This window comes from Monodelphis domestica, chromosome 3 (assembly GCF_027887165.1).
Source record: "Monodelphis domestica isolate mMonDom1 chromosome 3, mMonDom1.pri, whole genome shotgun sequence".
NCBI lineage: Eukaryota > Metazoa > Chordata > Mammalia > Didelphimorphia > Didelphidae > Monodelphis > Monodelphis domestica.
The window spans coordinates 377,405,915-377,424,803 of record NC_077229.1 but is presented as its reverse complement, the minus strand read 5'-3'; the positions used below and the strand labels follow the sequence as shown (position 1 = coordinate 377,424,803).

The window sequence follows — 18,889 nt, the reverse complement described above, 5'->3', positions numbered from 1 at the left end:
AACAATTAATTGTTCATGAATAGGTCATTCCGCTCAATATGAGAAAAAAATGTAATACCAGCAAATAAATTTACTTATCTAATGCCATACTAATCAACCTGCCAAAGGATTATTTTATAGAGAAAAAATAAAAGAATAATGAAATTCATGTGGAGGAACAGTAAGTCAAGAACCTCAAAAGGAAGAGAACCTAGCAGCACCAGGACTCAAAATATAATACAAAGCAGGAATCATCAAAACTGGTTTAAAATGCTTAAAGAATAGAGGCCAATCACTTAAAGAGATTACATGCACAACATACAGAACACAGCCCAGAGACTCTTGTTGCTGAATTACCTACCTGAAAAAAATAAAATAAAATAAAACCCCTAGAAAATGGAAAACAATTTGACTGAATATAAGTACAGCCCAACAACTCAGACCATATACCAAAATAAACTACAAATGGCTAAATGGCTTAGACAAAAACGGTGATATCAAAAACAAATTAGAAGAGCAAGGAAGAAATTGCCTTTCCATTCTATGTATAAGGTAACAGTTCATGAGCAAAGAAGATAAAATGGTAGAATACTGATTACATAAAATTTAAGTTGTTTTTTTCTCTTTAATCTATTAATGTTAGGAGGCAAGCAGGTTAACTGGGGGAAACAGTTGCAGCATATTTCTCTGATAAAGTTCTCATTTCCAAGATATATATTAAGAACTCTTTCAAATTTATAAAAATGAATCATTCCTCATATGAATAGGCAGTTTTCAAAGTAAAAAATCAAACTAATCATAGCCACCTTAAAAAAAAACACTTCCAAATCACTAAAAAAGAAATACAAATTAAAGTAAATCTGAGGTTCCATCTCACATCCTTTAGATTGGCAAAGATTCAAAAAGAGGAAAATGACAATTGTAGGAAGGGCTAAGGGACAAAAATAGTCACACTAATGCACTGTTGGTAGAATTATGAATTGGTTCAACAATTCTGAAAAAGACTTTTGGAACTATGCCCCAAAAGTCATTGTACATACTTTTTGATCCAGTGATAATACTTGCAAGCTGACTGGATCCACTATAAATATAGGTTACATAATCACAAATGGGATCTTATTGCTGCAAGGCAATCCATTTACAGCTCCCTAAATGATTCACTAACCCACTCAACACAGTGACTTTTCTAAATCATTTCTTACTTCTAAAATTCTGGCTCCTCTTCCTCCACCTTCTCAGCTGAGAACTTTGCCTTTTTTTTCACCTCCAAAAATAGAAGCTCCCTTCTCTCTCCTCTGCCTCATTTTGCAACACATACATCTTGCTACTGTACATCTACCTCCAAACCTCTTTCACATAAATAGGTGGCTTTCTCTTTGACAAGGCCACTAACAAAATAAACTTGATCCATAGATTCCCATCATCTATCATTCTATAGCTTTCCTCCCTTTTGTGGGTAATCTCTTTTAGAAAGCCATCTACAATTTATGCTTGTCTCCTTTTTTCTCTTCATTTTAACTTCTGACATCATCCATCATCAGAAACTTCTCAAATTTACCAGTGACCTCTAAATTGCCAACCCTACTGACCTTTTCTCAGCCTTCATCCTTCTAGACTTTTCTATAGCCTCTGATCCTGTCAATCACTTTCTTTCCCTGATAATTTTTTTTGGTCAATATTTTTATGGCACTTGTCTCCTGGTTTTCCTTCAGTTTATCTGATGACTCCTTATTAGTCTCCTTTGCCATATTTTCATCCCTTCTGTGCCTCCTAAAACTGGGTATCCCCCAAAGATCTGTCCTGGACATTCTTTTTTCTAACTCTCTATTATTTTCCTTGGTAGTGATTTCATCATCTCAAAATTATCATCTCTATGTAAGTGAATTTTAGATTTTTTAAATAATGTCCTAACCTATCTCCCACCCTCCAGTCTCTCATTTCAAATTCTCAAATATCTCAAATTAGATATCCTGTAGATATCTTAAACTCAATCTGTTCAAAAGGCAATTCATTATCTTTCCTCCCAAATTCTTTTCTCTTCCCTGATTACACCTTTGTATTACTTCTCATATAAGTCTATTTATCACCTCTTACAATGCCATCAGTGAAGCAAAAGGCCATCATCACTTCATGCCTAGACTATTGCAATAGCCTGCTAGTTTGGTCCCATACCTTCAGTGTCACCCTACTCTAGTCCATTGTCCATTGAACTATGAAATAGATGTGCCTAAAGTATAAACCTGACCATCATCATCATCATCTCTCTCTCTCACTCTCACTCTCTTTCTCTTTCTCTCTCTCTTGCACACACACATGCACACACACACACACACACATATACACATACCAGCCAATAAACTCCAGTGGTTTTCCATTACTACCAAGATCAACAATAAATTTTTATTTGGATTATAATGACCTTTATAACATGACCCCTTCCTCCATTTTCAGTCTTCTTATACAATACTCCAACCCCAGTATCCAAAATAGTTTTCCAAGACTGAAAATTTGGATATACACAAATACCTCTGACTCCATATATAACATGATTTTCTTGTGCATAAATACTTATAATAAAGTTTAATTAACAAATTAAACATGCAGCAAGACATTAACATTAGATACACTAATAATAAATTGTATTATATACATATATATGTACTATGTCCATGATGGCGAATCTATGACCCACATATCAACACTGACACACATAGTCATTTTTGATGACATGTGGCCTCATGCGGGCTCAGCGCACCTCGGGCCAGGAGCTGCCTGGGGAGCCTCACACCTACAGCCCTGGCCATGCCAGGAATGTGGGGGAAAGGGCTGCTCCAGGCACTGGCTGCAGGGTCAGGGGTAAGTAACAGTAAATGGTGGCAGTGGTATGTGGGGCTTCCACAGGGGTGGGGAGGAGGAGCACACCAGTGGAAGGAGCACAGGGGCAGGCAGGCAGGCTGGCGGGTGGCAGACACTGCTCTGCAGCACCCTGGGCAAGCCAACTGGGGAGGGGAGGGGCCCAGTCAGGCCAGTGGAAGATTGGGCAGGGCTCTGGCCCACATGCAACCCAGGAGTGTCTAGAACTGATTACTTTTAGCACCCTGAATAACATAGCAATGGCTTTACTCACAATTTTTCCCCTCTATGTACTTTTGTGAGACCATATTCTCAGCATTAAATAATATAAAACCAACAAAGGAAACAGATTGACAGATGAAGTTAGTAGCGCTTGCTTGGGTTTGAAGTGTACAAAATACCAACCTTCAATTGAAGATTTTGCCAATGAAATACAGCAACAAAAAAGTCACTAATAGGCAGGTTAAAGAATTCCCCCTCCCCCTCACTTATCTTATTTTACAACACCCCATACAAGTTAAATAATATCAAAACCAACAAAAGAAATTGACTGACAGATGAACAAAGAAGTCACCAAGCAGGTAAGTTAAATAATTAGTTTTTGACTTATTAAATACATTTATATATTAAAATTATACATTTTTGTTATTTAAACTATAAGTATTGTGAAATTGTGTTTTTTTTTTTTCTCTAAGTGGCACACCACCTGAGATAGGCTCAGTTTTTTGGTGAATTTTGACACACCAAGCTCAAAAGGTTGCCCATCACTGTACTATGTGATTCAATGGCACTGACTTCCTTGCTGCTCTTTGAACAAGAGAAGAGAAGGGAGAAAAAACAAGCATTTATTAAGTATTCAGTGTTCAGATCTGACCTCAAACACTTCCTATCTGTATTACCCTGGGCAGTTCACTTAACCCCAATTGCCCAGTCCTTACAGTTCTTCCACCTTGGAACCAATACTTAGTGTTGATTGTAAGACAGAAGGTAAGAGTTCTTTTTAAAAATCCTATGATGTGCTAAGCATTTTACAAATTTTATCTTGCATAAATACCTTAACCATGAGAGATCAAACATAATGACCAACACCAGAGTCTCTTATCTCTTAGTCCAGGTTTTTACTCATACATAAGACCTACGACCTAATACACTTCTGGGGCATTATCTATTCAAGTGTTTTCAGCTGAGGCATCCTTAAAAGAAGATCCCTTAATTGGTTTAAAAATGCAGAAACAAAAACAAATACAAATCCCCTTTCTCCCCTGCTTCTTCCAAACCTTTATAAGTATGGAAAATAAAAAGAAAATATATCAAAGACTATATTTGGAGAAGGAAATGGCAAATAACTCCAGTATCTTTGCCAAGAAAACCCTATAGGGGCATCTATATGGTTTCAATGGTTTAAAATCTGACCTCAGACATTTGCTAGCTATGCAACCCTAGGTAAGCCACTTAATTGCCATTGCCTTCTTCTGCCTTAGAACCAATACATAGTATCTATTCTAAAATGGAAGGCAAGTGTTTAAAAAAAAACATAAAAATGAGATCACTGAAAGTTGGACATGATTAAAAAGGATTTAACAACAGCAGCAAAGACTAACTCTTCCAGACAATTTTGTGCAAAGGTGTCAGGCTGGTTTCCCTGTTTTATTGTAACATCTCCCTGCCCCTCCTCCCCCAGGCCATAATTCACTAAAAGTACCTTATCTATCCAAGTCTGTCATAAGCTTTGTGAATTCTTATAAATCCAATTCCAGTGGTCTATAAACTGTGACTTCTACAGTCTCTTACATTCATCTTGTGACAGGTACTTAGAACTAGAGGCTGACTGACTGACTGACTCAGGGGCTACTATTTGCATCAAGTTTTCCATGAGTTTCAATTTAGTGATGCACCTTCTTTACACTTCTCATTGCATTTTGTCTGACCCCTTCCTTTGCACTTCTGCCATGGAGCATGTATAGTTATTTATATATTTCATCTTGCTTCTACTACTCAATAAACTCCTCGAGGGTTGGGGCTCTATCATTTTTAATACTTCAACTTAGTATATAAAATTTTTCCTTACTTGTAAGAGAAATATAAAACTGTTTGTTGGATTAAATTGAATTGAGGAATTAATGAGTCTCTATAGAACTGACTACGTTTCTGAGGATACATGTGAATGCAGATGTTGAGTTTTCCACACCACATAAATATGTAATATATAATTTGTACAAATATACCTGAAGACAATGTCTTAGAGTAACCAGAAAATATATATTTAAACAATAGTTTGATGTGTTTCAAGAAACTTTCTACTAATGTCTACAGAAAGACATAGTCACAGGTAAAGTACCAATGGTGTATTGATATTAAAAAAATAAAGTCTGAAAGGCATCTTGCAAATAGACCCACAGCAAAATAGGTGTGGACTAAGAAGACAAGATCTCCAGGTCCCAAATACAGAAATCTGGTGGTGCAGCATGGGGTAAAAGAACCAATTGTCTAGGAGTCCCTGAGACAGAACAATGCTCTTATCACTTAGCTTTGTATGCTTTGTACACCAAATTGATACCTTTGTAATAACTTTGTTCTAGTAAAAGTGGAGAGATCTTTATCATTCATAAAAGATCTCCAATTACTCTATGATTGTTTTGGTTGTTAGGACCCAACCAGGTTAGGAAGAGGGAAAATGGAATTTTGTTGAAGAAAAAAAGGTCTGAAAATGAAATGAACAATGTTACATAATTTTTAATGAATGAGTAAAGAACCATATAAAGTCACTAGCATGTTTGGCATCCTTTAATTAAATCAATTTGTACCTCTGGTCCTAAAACCATACCTCAGCTGTTTCTTTTAGACTGAGCAGGCTTGGAAATCAATTAAAACTCACAATGATAAGAAAAAAGAATTAGGGGGCAGCTGGGTAGCTCAGTGGATTGAGAGTCAGTCCTAGAGATGGGAGGTCCTAGGTTCAAATCTGGCCTCAGTCACTTCCCAGCTGTGTGACTCTGGGCAAGTCACTTGACCCCCATTGCCTAGCCCTTACCACTCTTCTGCCTTGGAGCCAATACACAGTATTGACTCCAAGACGGAGGAAGATAAGGGTTTAAAAAAAAAAAAGGATTAATTTAAAATGTGACTGTTTCCCCTCCTGTTTTATCACCAGTGCACAATAGTTGGCTGACTTCATGTTTTTAGGTTTTGCATTATAACAGCTGTAAAGCCCATGGCATATTTTATCTTCCTCCCTGGAGTTTGATTTTCAAATTTGTATCCAGACTCATGGTTCATGAGCTTTAAGAAGTAAACAAAAGAGTGAGACAAATACCTATACAGTCAAATCTTGAACTAATCTTGCAGAAATTAATAGACTGACTCTTGAGTGAAGCGAATTTTGGAATTCCAGTGACACCCAAGAGGAACTTTTAGGGCTATGACTTCTTTTGAATAACAGTGCTTTTTCTCACTATAAAATAAGAGGGCAAGAAGCAAGCATATGGTAAAGTGAATGAAGGACTGGAAATCAAATTTAAAACCTGAGTTGGAATTCTGGCTTCTACTGTGTGAAATTAGAATCATAGTTGGAAGAGGTCATCTCATTTCTGGACAAGAATTCTTTCTTGAACATTTACAAAAAGTTATCATCTAGGATTCAAACTGTCGTGGAATTTCAAACTATCTACTCTACTGAGAAAAGTAGCTGTCCATAGCTATCAAAACAGTATAGTCCAGTCCCAAGAACTCTGAGGTTCCTGACAGTAGATCCTTTAGATCCAGTTCTGAACTTTTAAAAATCCAAAGAGGCCTAATCTTAGGATGTGGAGGTCAGTGCCAGAACACATGGGCTCCAAGATAAGACCCAACATAAGCAGTCAACATACCCAGAAGGTCTATCTGTGTCATAACTCAGTTCCAGGAGAAAATCCCATTTCAGGAACAAAACCTGGAGAGATGAATAAATTAAAGATGAAAATAACATCCAGAATCAAACCCAGAGATCCTCAAGATGAAGGAATGAGCAACTCTATAACAACTCTAACTAGAGACTTTAAGGAAAAAATAAATTTTCCACAAGAATTTCATCAATTCTTAGAACAAATGAAAGAAGAGATAAAAAGTGAAATACGAGTCATAGAGGAAAGAATTGGAAGTAAATTAAATCACTTAGAAGAGAATGTGGAAAACCTTTCCCAAAAAGTAGAGTTCTTGGAAGCAAGAATAGATCAAACAGAAATCAATGACTCCTTAAGACAGCAAGAAATATTGGAACAAAATCAAAAGACTGAAAAACTGGAAGAAGAAAATGTAAGATACCTGGTATCAAAAACAACTGATTTAGAAAACTGGTCAAGAAGAGATAATATTAAAATTATTGGGCTCCCTGAAAACACTGATCTAGTAAAAAGCTTAGATACTATTTTTCAAGAAATCATAACTGAAAACTGCCCAGATTTATTAGGACCAGAAGGAAGAGGAAATTGAAAGAATCCATAGATCACCTCTTATAAGAAATCTTCAAATGAAAACTCCCAGGAATGTCATAGTTAAGATTCAGAATTTCCATATCAAGGAGAAAATATTGCAAGAATCAAGAATGAAACAGTTCAAATACCAAGGAGTTACAATTAGGATCACACAAGACTTTGCAGCTTCAACATTAAATGAGAGGAGATCTTGGAATATAATATTTAGAGAAGCAAAAGACTTGGGTTTACAACCTAGAATAATTTATCCTTCAAAACTCGGCATAATCCTTTATGGGAAAAAATGGACATTTGATTCAGTAGAAGATTTTCAGGCATTCTTGATGGAAAGACCAGAACTGAGTGTGAAGTTTGGAATAGAACCAAAGGAATTCAGAGAAATGTAGAAAGAATCCTGGTAGTGTGAACTGATGCTGAGTGAAATGAGCAGAATCAAGAATTAAAATCAACAATGTAAAGAGAAATAATGCTGAAAGTAATGAAAAAAACTGGACAACCAAGTTTTGAGACAGAAGAGATGGACTCGGGACGGATAAAGAAACCCATATTTTTTTGACAGACTATGGTGATTAATCCCAATATGGGGATTAATTTTGTTGGTGTTAGAAATCCTCTCAACACTGTTTAGGAGGAGAAATGAGAGGTTGGGTTTAGCAATAATGTCTTAATGGCCATTGCAATATTGTAAATTCACACAAAGGAAGAGAAGTTCAAATAGCATGACAAATGTTTTGAAATGAAAGTAAAGAATTTTATACTTAAAGAAAATGGTATGAAGCTAGCATTCCTGGTTTCATATAAAGTCCACTTCTTTGTGTTTACATATTTTGTTTTAGGTTTGGAAGGGCTTTTTATGTTTATTAGTAATAAAAATTAAAAGTCCCCAACAAGTTGTAATTCACATTGTCTTTGAAGATATTTTATGACTGAGAATCTGCCTTCCAAACCATCATATTTTGTTATAATAGAAATTTGGAAATTTTCATTACAATAACTTGTCTGATCTCCAAAACTTGGCTCACTGGTTCTAGTTCTTTTCTGTCCCTTCCAACCCACCTCTTTTAAGAAAAAGAAGCCTGATTCTTACTCTTACCCATGATCTTTCTTTACTGCTACTGTCAATCCTACTTCAATAGGTTTTGAGGTTTCCCATTACCTTGAAGGATAAAGTTCAACCTGTTTACCTTGACTTTCATCTCCCTACATTTTGACACTAACTCAGACACTCCAGCCACTCATCCACTGAAGACCACCAGTATTCTTACCTTTATTACTTTTTCTTGAGAAATTTGCTGCCCTCCCCTTCCTTCATTCATAGAAAAAAGTTCCTTGAGTGAGTTGAGGATCCTTAAGAAGTATACCTTACCTTGTCTAAAAGCTTTTATTTTATGCATATAATAAATATTTGTCAATATCAATAGCTTCTCTTGGATGGTTATTCTTTTGCCCCTCTTGCCCCTGGGCCTTTATTCAGAAGAGACATTGGTCAGTGGATTTAAAGAGATGGGTTAGTCATTTCCTAGCTGGTAATGTTAAGTCAGACAACCTCCTTCAACAGGTGTTGAAGTCTATAACTAGGATTTGTCTCTCAAGACTTTAGCTGAAAGCAATCATTTAATCTTTGTTCCTCTTTCCTCATTTTAAAATTTTATTTGAAAGAATTTTTCCATGGTTACATGATAATGTTCTTTCCCTCCTCCACTAGTACATGGACAATGCTCAATTCCACTGGGTTTGGCATTTGTCAATTATCAAAGACCGATTTCCATATTATTGATATTTGTACTAGAGTGATCTACATCCCCAATCAAATCCCCATCAAACCATGTGATCAAGCAGTTGATTTTCTCCTGTATTAAAATTCACAGTTCTTTCTCTGGAAAAAAAAAGTAAACAAAATTCTCTCTGGCATGAACTTCCCAACATTGCCTCTAGGATAAAATACAGACTCTGGCATTTAAAATCTGTTAGAATCCCATTCCAACCTATTTCCAGACTGACTGCAGATTACTCCCCTACTCTTGCTTTACATGCCTGAAAAAAATGGGCCAATTTACTATTCCCCATACAGGAAGTTCCATGTCTTTCTCCCCATGTCTCTGCATAGACATATTCCCCACCTCTGGAATGCACTTACTCTCTCCTCACCCATAACTCACACTCTCTAGGTTCCTTCAAATCACCACTCAGGTACCACCAGAGGCATCCTCCCATCTCTCCAGTTTTGTGCTGGTCTCTGGGGGCCCATTCTCCCCAAAATTACTTTGTATTTACTCTGCATTCATTCTGTATTATTAATCAGTGTGCATAGTTTTGTCTGAGGTAGAATATAAAGTCTTTGAGGGTAGGAATTGTTTTTGTCTTGGTATCCACAGAACAAAGAGTTTGGTACCTGGCCAATAATATGTACCAAATAAATACTTCTTGGATTAAATTACATTGAACTGAAACAAACATAGCATGATCTGGATCCAAATTATTTTATTAACTCTAGTAGCCAGAAAAGGAGAGGACACAACTTAGTTGGGAAAAGGAAGGACAAAACAGTAAGTGTAGGACCAGAGCTACTCTTCATGCTGGTTCACCAAAGACTATTTTATTCTACATTCAACGGTTTTTTAGCCAAGCTCATCCTTCTGGACTCTTCCTTAGTATTTGACACTGCTATTTACTTCCTCCCCTGGACCCCCTCACTTCTCTACATGTTTTGTGACTCTGCTTTCTCATGGTTCTCCTCCTACCTGTCTGACTGATCCATCTCAATATCTGCCAGTTCAGGATCCACATCCTGTCCCTGATCATGGCATGTATTCCAAGAACAGTTGCCGAGTCTTCTCTATACAGCAAAGTTTCTTAAACTAGGGTCCATGGGATTCTATGAACTTGAATGAAAAAAAAAATTACATCTTTATTTTCTCAGAACTTGAACTAATATTTAGTATTTCTTTCAATTAAGGTTTTTAAAATCTGAGAAGCACTCCATAGCCCTGACCAGACAGTCAAAGGGGTTTGTGACATACAAAAAGATTAAGAATTACTGCTATCTGATTACTCTATTTGTGATTTCATCAGCTGCCTTTGATATTATCTATGCAGATGAATCCCAAATCTACTTATCTCCAACTACCTACTGTAGAACAGTTCTATATGAAAGCCTCATAAGCAACAAAAATTCTAATATCCAAAATAGAACTCATTATCTTTTCCCCTAAACCCACCCCTTTTTCCAAACTCCAAACCATCACTATTCTAAGCCTCTCAGGTTCACAAACTTGGAAACACCCCAGACTTTTCCCTCTCCTTCATCACACATGTTCAGTCAGGTACTAAATGTTGTCAAATCTGCTTCTACAACATTTCTGTCATGTCTCTTCTCTCCATTCATAATAATCAACCTAATTCAGGTCTTTATCACTTCTCTTCTGACCATACAAACAAGGTGATACTCTCCTACTGATTTTCTAACATCTCTTCTCTCAATCAAGCCTTCACAGCACCAAAGTGATATTCCTGGAATAAAGTTGTGATCATATCACTCCTCTGTTTTGTGTTTTGTGTGTCTGCCTAAAGAGATTCATTAGCTCTCTTTTGCCTTTAAGGACAAAAACAAAATCCTCAGTTTGGCACTTACAGTTCTTCACAATCTGATTCCAATCTTCCATTCCAATCTAATTACACATATTACTCCCCTTCTTGCATTCTCCATTTTAGTGAAACAGTAGTGAAATAGACAGTATCTGATTCATAACTAATGCTAGTCAAATATTCTACTTTGCTCAAAAGAGTATGTATGATATGCACACTTATTTATACATATTTGGATTGGTGCAAATCAGTACCACAGTCACATAGAATCTTGGACTTGAATAGTCTACAGGCATCGAGAGTGTGACTTGCAAGTTCATACAACTAGGAGAGGGAGAGGGTGAAGAGAGAGAGAGAGAGAAACAGAAAGAGAGAGAGAGAGAAAAAACCTATGGATGGATGTATATCTACACTGAAAGATAGAAATCTATTTATCTTGATGATGTACATGCTTTGAGATCTAGATCTGGATATCTCTATACATGTCCAGATCTAACTCTAGATATTACTAGATATATTTGTCTCTGATGTAGATCTAGATATCTATGTTCATCTCTCTCAATATTTGTGTAATGTTGTTATATATTATATATGTATATTTATGTATTATTACCACAATGTCAGAGACCAGCCTTGAATCCAGATCATTCTTATTCCCAAAAGACCCTATATGCCATTCACCACCATTCAGAGTGAGCTTTGCCATGCACAGAGTGAAAGAAAGGACTTGCCATCTATAGATGAGATATACATCAGAGAGCCAGACTCAAAGTAAGAAAGAACTGGATTCATGTTCTGTCTCTGGCACATACTAGTTAGGTGACTTTAACAAAGACAATTAGACTTATTGCCCCCCACAACCCCCCCCCAGCCAATTCTCTAAGATTCTTAAATTTCAGAGCAGTTGCATTGTTAGAAGTATTTTCCTTTGTTAGAAGTATTATCCTCAGTGGGAGTTTTACTACACAGGTGAAGTCAAATGTCAGGATCAATACTTTATAGAGATAAACACACATATAAAAAGAGCAAACAATGAATCCCCTCAAGATGCTCTATGATGGCTCCATCAAGAGATGAACTTGTAATTCTATCTCTGCCCCTTTTAAAGGTGGTAGCAAACTGTGGCTTGAGTAGTCGCTGGTTAGCTTATTCACTGCAATGGAGTAACATCAATAAACCTAAAGAATCAAGCGTTTCTGCAGCAAAGGGCATGGCTTAACTTGAAGGACTGATTTTTATTGAACAGAAAAATAAAAGAAGAGAACTGTTAAGCTCTTTGCTTGTCTGATAGATGGAAAGCATACGATATCTGAAAGTAAATGCAAACACTGTAGAAGAAAAAAACAAAGAGTGGATCATTTACTACATTACACACTCTACCAGGAAAAAACTTAGCACACCCCAAGAGTAAAATTTCACTGTAAACTTCCTCCTAAAGTTTCTAAGTTAGTGGGTGGCCAATTCCTAGAAATATGTGCATATATATCATCTTACTTTGAATAATAAGACTGGATCTCAAGGTATAATCAAATCAAATTTAGAAGGGAAAGGGGGTACTTTTTTTGTATGTGATAGCCAAAAGAAGAGTAATTTAGTATAAGGTTATATATTAAAATTGGGAATAATTTCATTCCTAATTGTGTGCCTTTTATTTTAATTTGGTGTATATATATATTTGCTTCATAATTTTCCCCAACACATTTAATCACAGAAATGTGTTTATATACAAAATATACAACCCACTTAGACAAGAGCTGACAAAATCCCTTAGAAAAACCAGCATGAGCCTTGGGCCAATGATTTGCTTAGGAATGGACTGGAAGAATGAGCCCTCCCCTTTTTTCTTGTTGCATTTCTCAGTGATCTGACACTGCCAATTCAACACTTTTCACTTGCAAATGTCTATGTTGCTTACTTAGCTAGAAGAGTATGTGAATTGTGAAGTGTGTGGATATGAGGATACACACAAATTGCCAAGGTGATTCGAAAAACAGTATATATTTCTTGTGGCATTTCTCTAAATGTCTCTAGAACAAAATTATGGAAAAATTTCTTTCCTTTTAAATTATTTTACCTTTAATTGTCAGTTTATTCACTTAAACTCCAAGATGACCTATAGTAATTAATAAAATATAAGAACAAGAGAGCATTTTATAACCACCTCAGTTTATTAATCACTGGGGAGCAGGATTTTGTAAAAAGAAAGGAGATCTATTAAATGTGGACCTTAAAAATAAAGAAATAAGTTCATTTCAATTAGCATAAACAATGTTATTTCAGGATCATAATTTTCTTTGATGGCTTCAAAAATTGTTGTTGTTTTTTTTAACCCTCTTTTCCCCCTTAAAGGTTTAGGAGAAGTAGAAAGTATCTTTAATCAGTGAAATAAGAACAACCTATCAAGAGGCTCATATTACAGTCTATATAATGTCACGAATATGAGAATATTTTACTGAAACAAAAAGCTATAGGATTCTTTTAAAGGTTGATTTTAAAGATGATAATAATAACAGCAAATTCTTAGGAAAGCTAAACATGGCAACAAGAAAGAAAAATCTGAATGATCATTTACACAGAATTAGTCTAACAATTTGTTATTATACAGTGCATTAAAATGCAATTATTGATATTTTTGTTTTAATAAACTATGATGTATACTATTATACATATGATGTATAATAAAGTTTCTTACAATATGTTTTATCGGAGTTAATATTTGGCTTGGGGACCAGGACTACGATTATCATAGATATAAGTAACTCACATTGAGGAACTTTCTATGCCAAAGTGAAATCTCAAAACAGGTCTTTTATCGTAGTTTTCCTTAAACTAAAAAAAAAAAAAAGCCAGAGAAACTAGGTAACTTAGTGAATAGAATTAGGTCTAGAGTCAGGGGGACAGGGTTCAAATCTAGTCTCGGGCACTTCCTAGCTGTGTTACCCTGTCACTTAACCACACCTGCCCCAGCCCTTATCCTAAAGCAGATACTTAGTATCAATTCTAAAACAGAAGATAAGGGTTTTTTTTTTTTTTAAAGCCAACAGGTAAGTGGAACTTGAACCTAGAAAGGGTATATGAAGTAAAATTCACATTACAGGCAAATATCTGGTAAAAAGAAAAATTCACCATATCTATTGATTGATTCCCCTTTATAATTACAAGCCTAAAACACAGCACAAGGGTAGGTAACCTGGGCACACCTGAGTCTCTTTGATGTTTGCTGAATTGCTGAACCAGTGGGCTCCCGCTTATCCCGAAGTTCCGAGGAGTGGAGGCAGGGAGGGGTGTGAAAGGATGTTGGGGTTGGCAGAAGATGCTGATGGCAAGATTTGCCCCTCCTAGCGGTGTACAATTTGATTTAAGCAAGTAGACAGTACTGTTTTAGCCTGAGTCCAGTCAAACCTGGTTCACAGTGAGTGCTATTCTCTCTGTGACAACCGGCGCTTCAACTAGAAATTTAAAAGTTAAAAAACCAAAACACAACACAGACACAGACAGATAGACACACACACACACACTCACGCACATCCCCTCAGCAGATGAAACTACTGAGTCTCTAGCTATGCAACTGAGCATGCTCCCAAGAGCCCAGTGGGGTCTTAAGTAAAAGGCATTCACACTGTACCAGTTTCTCCTTCTCCATGGTTCCGGTCGGCTTTCCAGGTTTTCTTTCTTCGGTCAGGGGCACTCCTTGGCCTTGCCTCTCTTTGAGTCCTACCTGCCCCCAGGTGCCCCCACTGCTACAGCTGCTGCCGCTCCTGCCTATTTTGGCCTCCGGGTCCGCCCAACCAGTCAGGCCACCTCTTTCTAAGTACTGGGCTGTTTGCTGCTAACACTGTTGCCATGGGGATGAGGAATCCTCTTATACTCGGAGCTCCACAACCCCGTTGCCCTCTCTTTCCCCCTCCCCTTCACATTCTTGCCCTGTCCTGTTCTTACCCTCTCTTTGGTGCTTCAGTGACTTGTATCAACTTGCTTGGCAGCCCACTTGCAATTAGGCTCCAGGCAAAGGAGAAAACTGAAGTGGTGGTTTGTTTAGTCCGGTTTCATTCGTTCCAACTTTTTCCTAGCTTTGTCTTTTGGTAAAGTCGATAGTAGTTTGAAGCCTGCCCATTCTAAATGTCATTCACACTTCATCTATATACTCATTTTTGTACTACTCTGAAGGAACCCAGTGTCTTTTAAAAGGAAAATAGTTACAAAGGGCCATTTAAATTGTTTCAAATTTAAATTAAACATCTAAGGCTTTTGATGCTTTCATACACTTATTTTGTTTCCTTTTCAGTTATCAGCAATTACTACTGATTAGAATCCAATGGAACATAAAACTATCAATAACACTAACTTTGGACTTAACTACATTTAGCTCTTTCTTTCGTCGGAATAAACTCAATCTCCTGGCATTAATAAAGATGTTTTATTGAGTAATAAAAACTTGTCAGTACAAAGGCAATTGTTTACATGTTGTATCCCAAAATCTAGGAAGACAAAGTTCCAATTTTTTTCCTTAATCTTGCCTATAAAATGATAAACTTTGGATCTAAAGATCTTCCCCCCACCCAAGTAAAGTGAATTTTATTTAGCTCAAAGTCAGCCTCACCCACTATAATCTGGTTCAAAAGAGAAAATAATCGTGGATTCCTGACACCTGGGGCTTAAGTTGTGTCTCACTCACTTCTTCAGTGAAGTGATGTTTTCTTCTCTGTTTTTTCCCCTCTAACCCCAATCTGAGAAATTTTCTGACTTTAAAGGATCAGACATCCATAACAAGTAAGCCCTAAACTTCAGGTTTGTATCAAAGAACACCTAGATTGTAAAATACATGAAGGTGAGAATAACAGCGCCTAATTTTTAGTAGATTCTCACAATTCATAGTACATAATTTTAGCATGTGTTAACTCTAACCTGAATGTAACTTCAGCCTCAGTTATTTACTTCCTGTGTGACCTTGGGCAAGTCACTGATCCTCCCTCAGTCTCCTGAGCTATAAAAAGGGGGAGCTGAACTGGATGTGATCCTTCCAAGTCTGAGTCTATGATCATTTGATCCTATGATCAGCAAATTAGTGTCTTAGAGAGTTGTCTGGGTCAGAGAGGTTAAGATTTATTCAAGGTCACAAAGATAGTATTCAAGGTCACAATGTACTCCCAATGCCTCTCCCCATCCACTCCACCAGACAGAATGACTGGATGCAAAGTATTTGTCCATTTAATAATTTGGAAAATTATTTATTATGTATTTATTATATCACTTAAGGGGACCAATAAGGCCCTTAACAGCTGCTTTCATTTGACTGGCCAGTGCAAGAAATCTTACCTCCCCATAAATCTCTGCCCCATAAACTGTCCAAAGACAGTTTCCTGTCCTGACCTGAAATTTATAGAGTTTTGGTTGAGAAACAAGAAGTAGCTTATTTGTTTCCAGAACACAACTATTAAGAATACAGCATATTATTTGGATTTGGAAGGAGAGGCCCTGTGTTTAAATTCAGCTGGCCACTTACTATGTGACCTTAACCAAGTTATTTAACTCATTTGGACCTCATTCTCTTTCCCTGTTTAAAAAAAAAAGTTTGAAATTAAAGGACCACTCCTAAACCATTCATCTCTAAAAACCAATGATCTTATGTTAAAATACTTTAGAGGGAAAATATTTCCTCTAGGCTTTTTCCATCAGCCCACTAAAATACATTTCTTCATCATTTTACCTAATTATATTTTAAAAGTCCTGAAAGACTGACTTGAGGGGGTGATTCAGGCATCTGAGAGGATAGGGAATTAAGAACATTAAAAGAAGAATAAGGGACATGCCAAAGAAAGGAAAGACAGACCATCTATTTCACAAATTTTCCTTAAACTATCCCTAGAAAAAGCATTACTGGGCAAAGCTACAAAATTCTTTTTGCACATGGTAGAGGGCAAAAACTTCTCTGTTTACAAAAGAATTCTCTATTTGTAGAGTTTTGTGGTATTGTTTGCTTGTTTGTTTGTTTTTTAATTAAAAACAAGTGCTTCCACAATATAAAATTTCCATCTGCTAATACCAAGTATCAGAATGCTTATGATTTGTGAAAACTATCAAAGATTTGGAAGAAAGTTAATGTAAGAGGACCAACCAGGAAATTAGAGGATTGCCTACTTGAAAAGGCTCACCCCCAAGGAAGAAGAATTACCTATGTTTACCTCTGTCTGTCTTTCAGTCAACTGCCTGTGATCACAGTATTGCTTCACTGAACAAATACCAACTTATCCAATCTCTAAAGTATTCTCATTCTCCTAATAGTCATTACAAGAGGGGGGATGGGATTACCTCTTCTTAATAAATACTTGTTGATTAATCTATCATTACCTCATCAAAAAAATCACTATCTCATTTGATACTATCTGCTCAGATTATGTCCCTTTCCCCTGGAGGTAGACAAAAACATCTAAAATGACTGATTCAAGAGTGATTCAACACACACACACAACACAACACACTGAATTCCTGTGTATATTCTTATCTAGTTAATGCATGCTTTTATACATATTCCAAAAGTTCCTGGCACTTACTATCCTAAGCTGGGGGGTATTGAAAGAAAAAAAAAAAGATTGCAGCTGTCTCTGCTGTCTTGAGTAGAAAACAGTATTTTTGTTAGTCCTGCTACTGCTCATTTATAACCTAGGTCAAAGCTTTTCCTTTTTCTAATTTATTTGCTTCTCAAAGATGAGGAAAAAACACAGCTGAGAAATTGGGTGGCCAGTGAAGATAATTGGCATGTATATCATTTGGGGACTTTCATGTGTATCATGATGGCTTCTTTGTTATCAGTAAATCCTCTAGAGTTAGCCTAAAAAGAATGAAGAGTCTCTTCTCCACCTTCTAATCATCATTCCTCTACTCTCACACATCCTTCATGTTCAATTAATTGCTAAGCCCTTGTGATAGAGATATGACAGAGAGAAGATTTTTGCAGGATCTGTGGACCAAGATGCAGGACTGGAGATCTAGCTCTAAAATGCATCTAGCTCTAGTTGTCTGCCAAACCTAGGATTCCAGGGGAATGTCCCCGGGGTTGGTGGCAGTTGGAGCAGAGTTGGGGGTTGGCTGGCCACACTCTGAGAGGAGTAACTTGGCTTTGGAACTTACTCTCTGTCTCTCTCGGGCTCTGAGCAGTTGGAGCTGAGAGAGGTTTGTTCTTTGGTGTCTCTGTGTCAGGGACTGAAGTTACCTTTTCCCTGGAGGCTTTGGGCAGGCCATCCTAAGAAGAGAAACTGAGGCCTTTGTGTCTCTGTGTCTGGGACTGGAAGTTATACTTTTCCCTGGAGACTTTTGACTGGCCATACTAAGAAGAGAAACTGGGCTTTTGAACTTAGTCTCTGGCTTTCTGGCTCTGAACAGTTGGATTTGAAGGGGGGGGGGGCTTTTGGTCTCTGGGTCTCTGACTGGGTGACACACATTTGCTCTCTGGAGTTTGAAGTTGGCTGAGAGACTTTTGTGAAGCTGATTTGGTTACTTGAAGTTCTCTGACTTTGGACATTTGAAATTGACAAGAAGGAGAAATCTAACAGAAGGAAGAAGAAGAAGAAGAAGAAGAAGAAGAAGAAGAAGAAGAAGAAGAAGAAGAAGAAGAAGAAGAAGAAGAAGAAGAAGAAGAAGAAGAAGAAGAAGAAGAAGAAGAAGAAGAAGAAGAAGAAGAAGAAGAAGAAGAAGAAGAAGAAGAAGAAGAAGAAGAAGAAGAAGAAGAAGAAGAAGAAGAAGAAGAAGAAGAAGAAGAAGAAGAAGAAGAAGGAAGAAGGAAGAAGATCTTGAAAAGCCATTGTCCTCCATCTCCCTGTCTAATAGTCACAGTTTGTGACTGGACTATTTTTTTCAATTTTACCTCAGACTAGGGATTTCCTCATCCCCCTTACCTCTGTTTCCCATCCTGTTATCCCAATAAACCCCTTACCTGAGAAAGAAACTTAGAGTATTTTATAATTCACTCAGGGGGGAGGGAAATTTTGGAGGAGACGGGTGGCAGT

At 37.0% G+C, this 18,889-nt stretch overlaps 1 protein-coding gene across 1 annotated transcript in view; it reads right to left on the bottom strand.

Moving 5' to 3' along the window:
* DNAH5 (dynein axonemal heavy chain 5) overlaps positions 1–16,036 on the bottom strand; it is a 439,069-nt gene extending 423,033 nt beyond the window's left edge. Inside the window, exon 1 of the mRNA XM_001372730.4 lies at positions 14,512–16,036. Within this exon, the coding sequence (XP_001372767.4) occupies positions 14,512–14,529 (18 nt within the window). The 5' untranslated portion in view covers positions 14,530–16,036. The remainder of the gene's footprint in view (positions 1–14,511) is intronic.
* Positions 16,037–18,889: the final 2,853 nt, after the last annotated feature.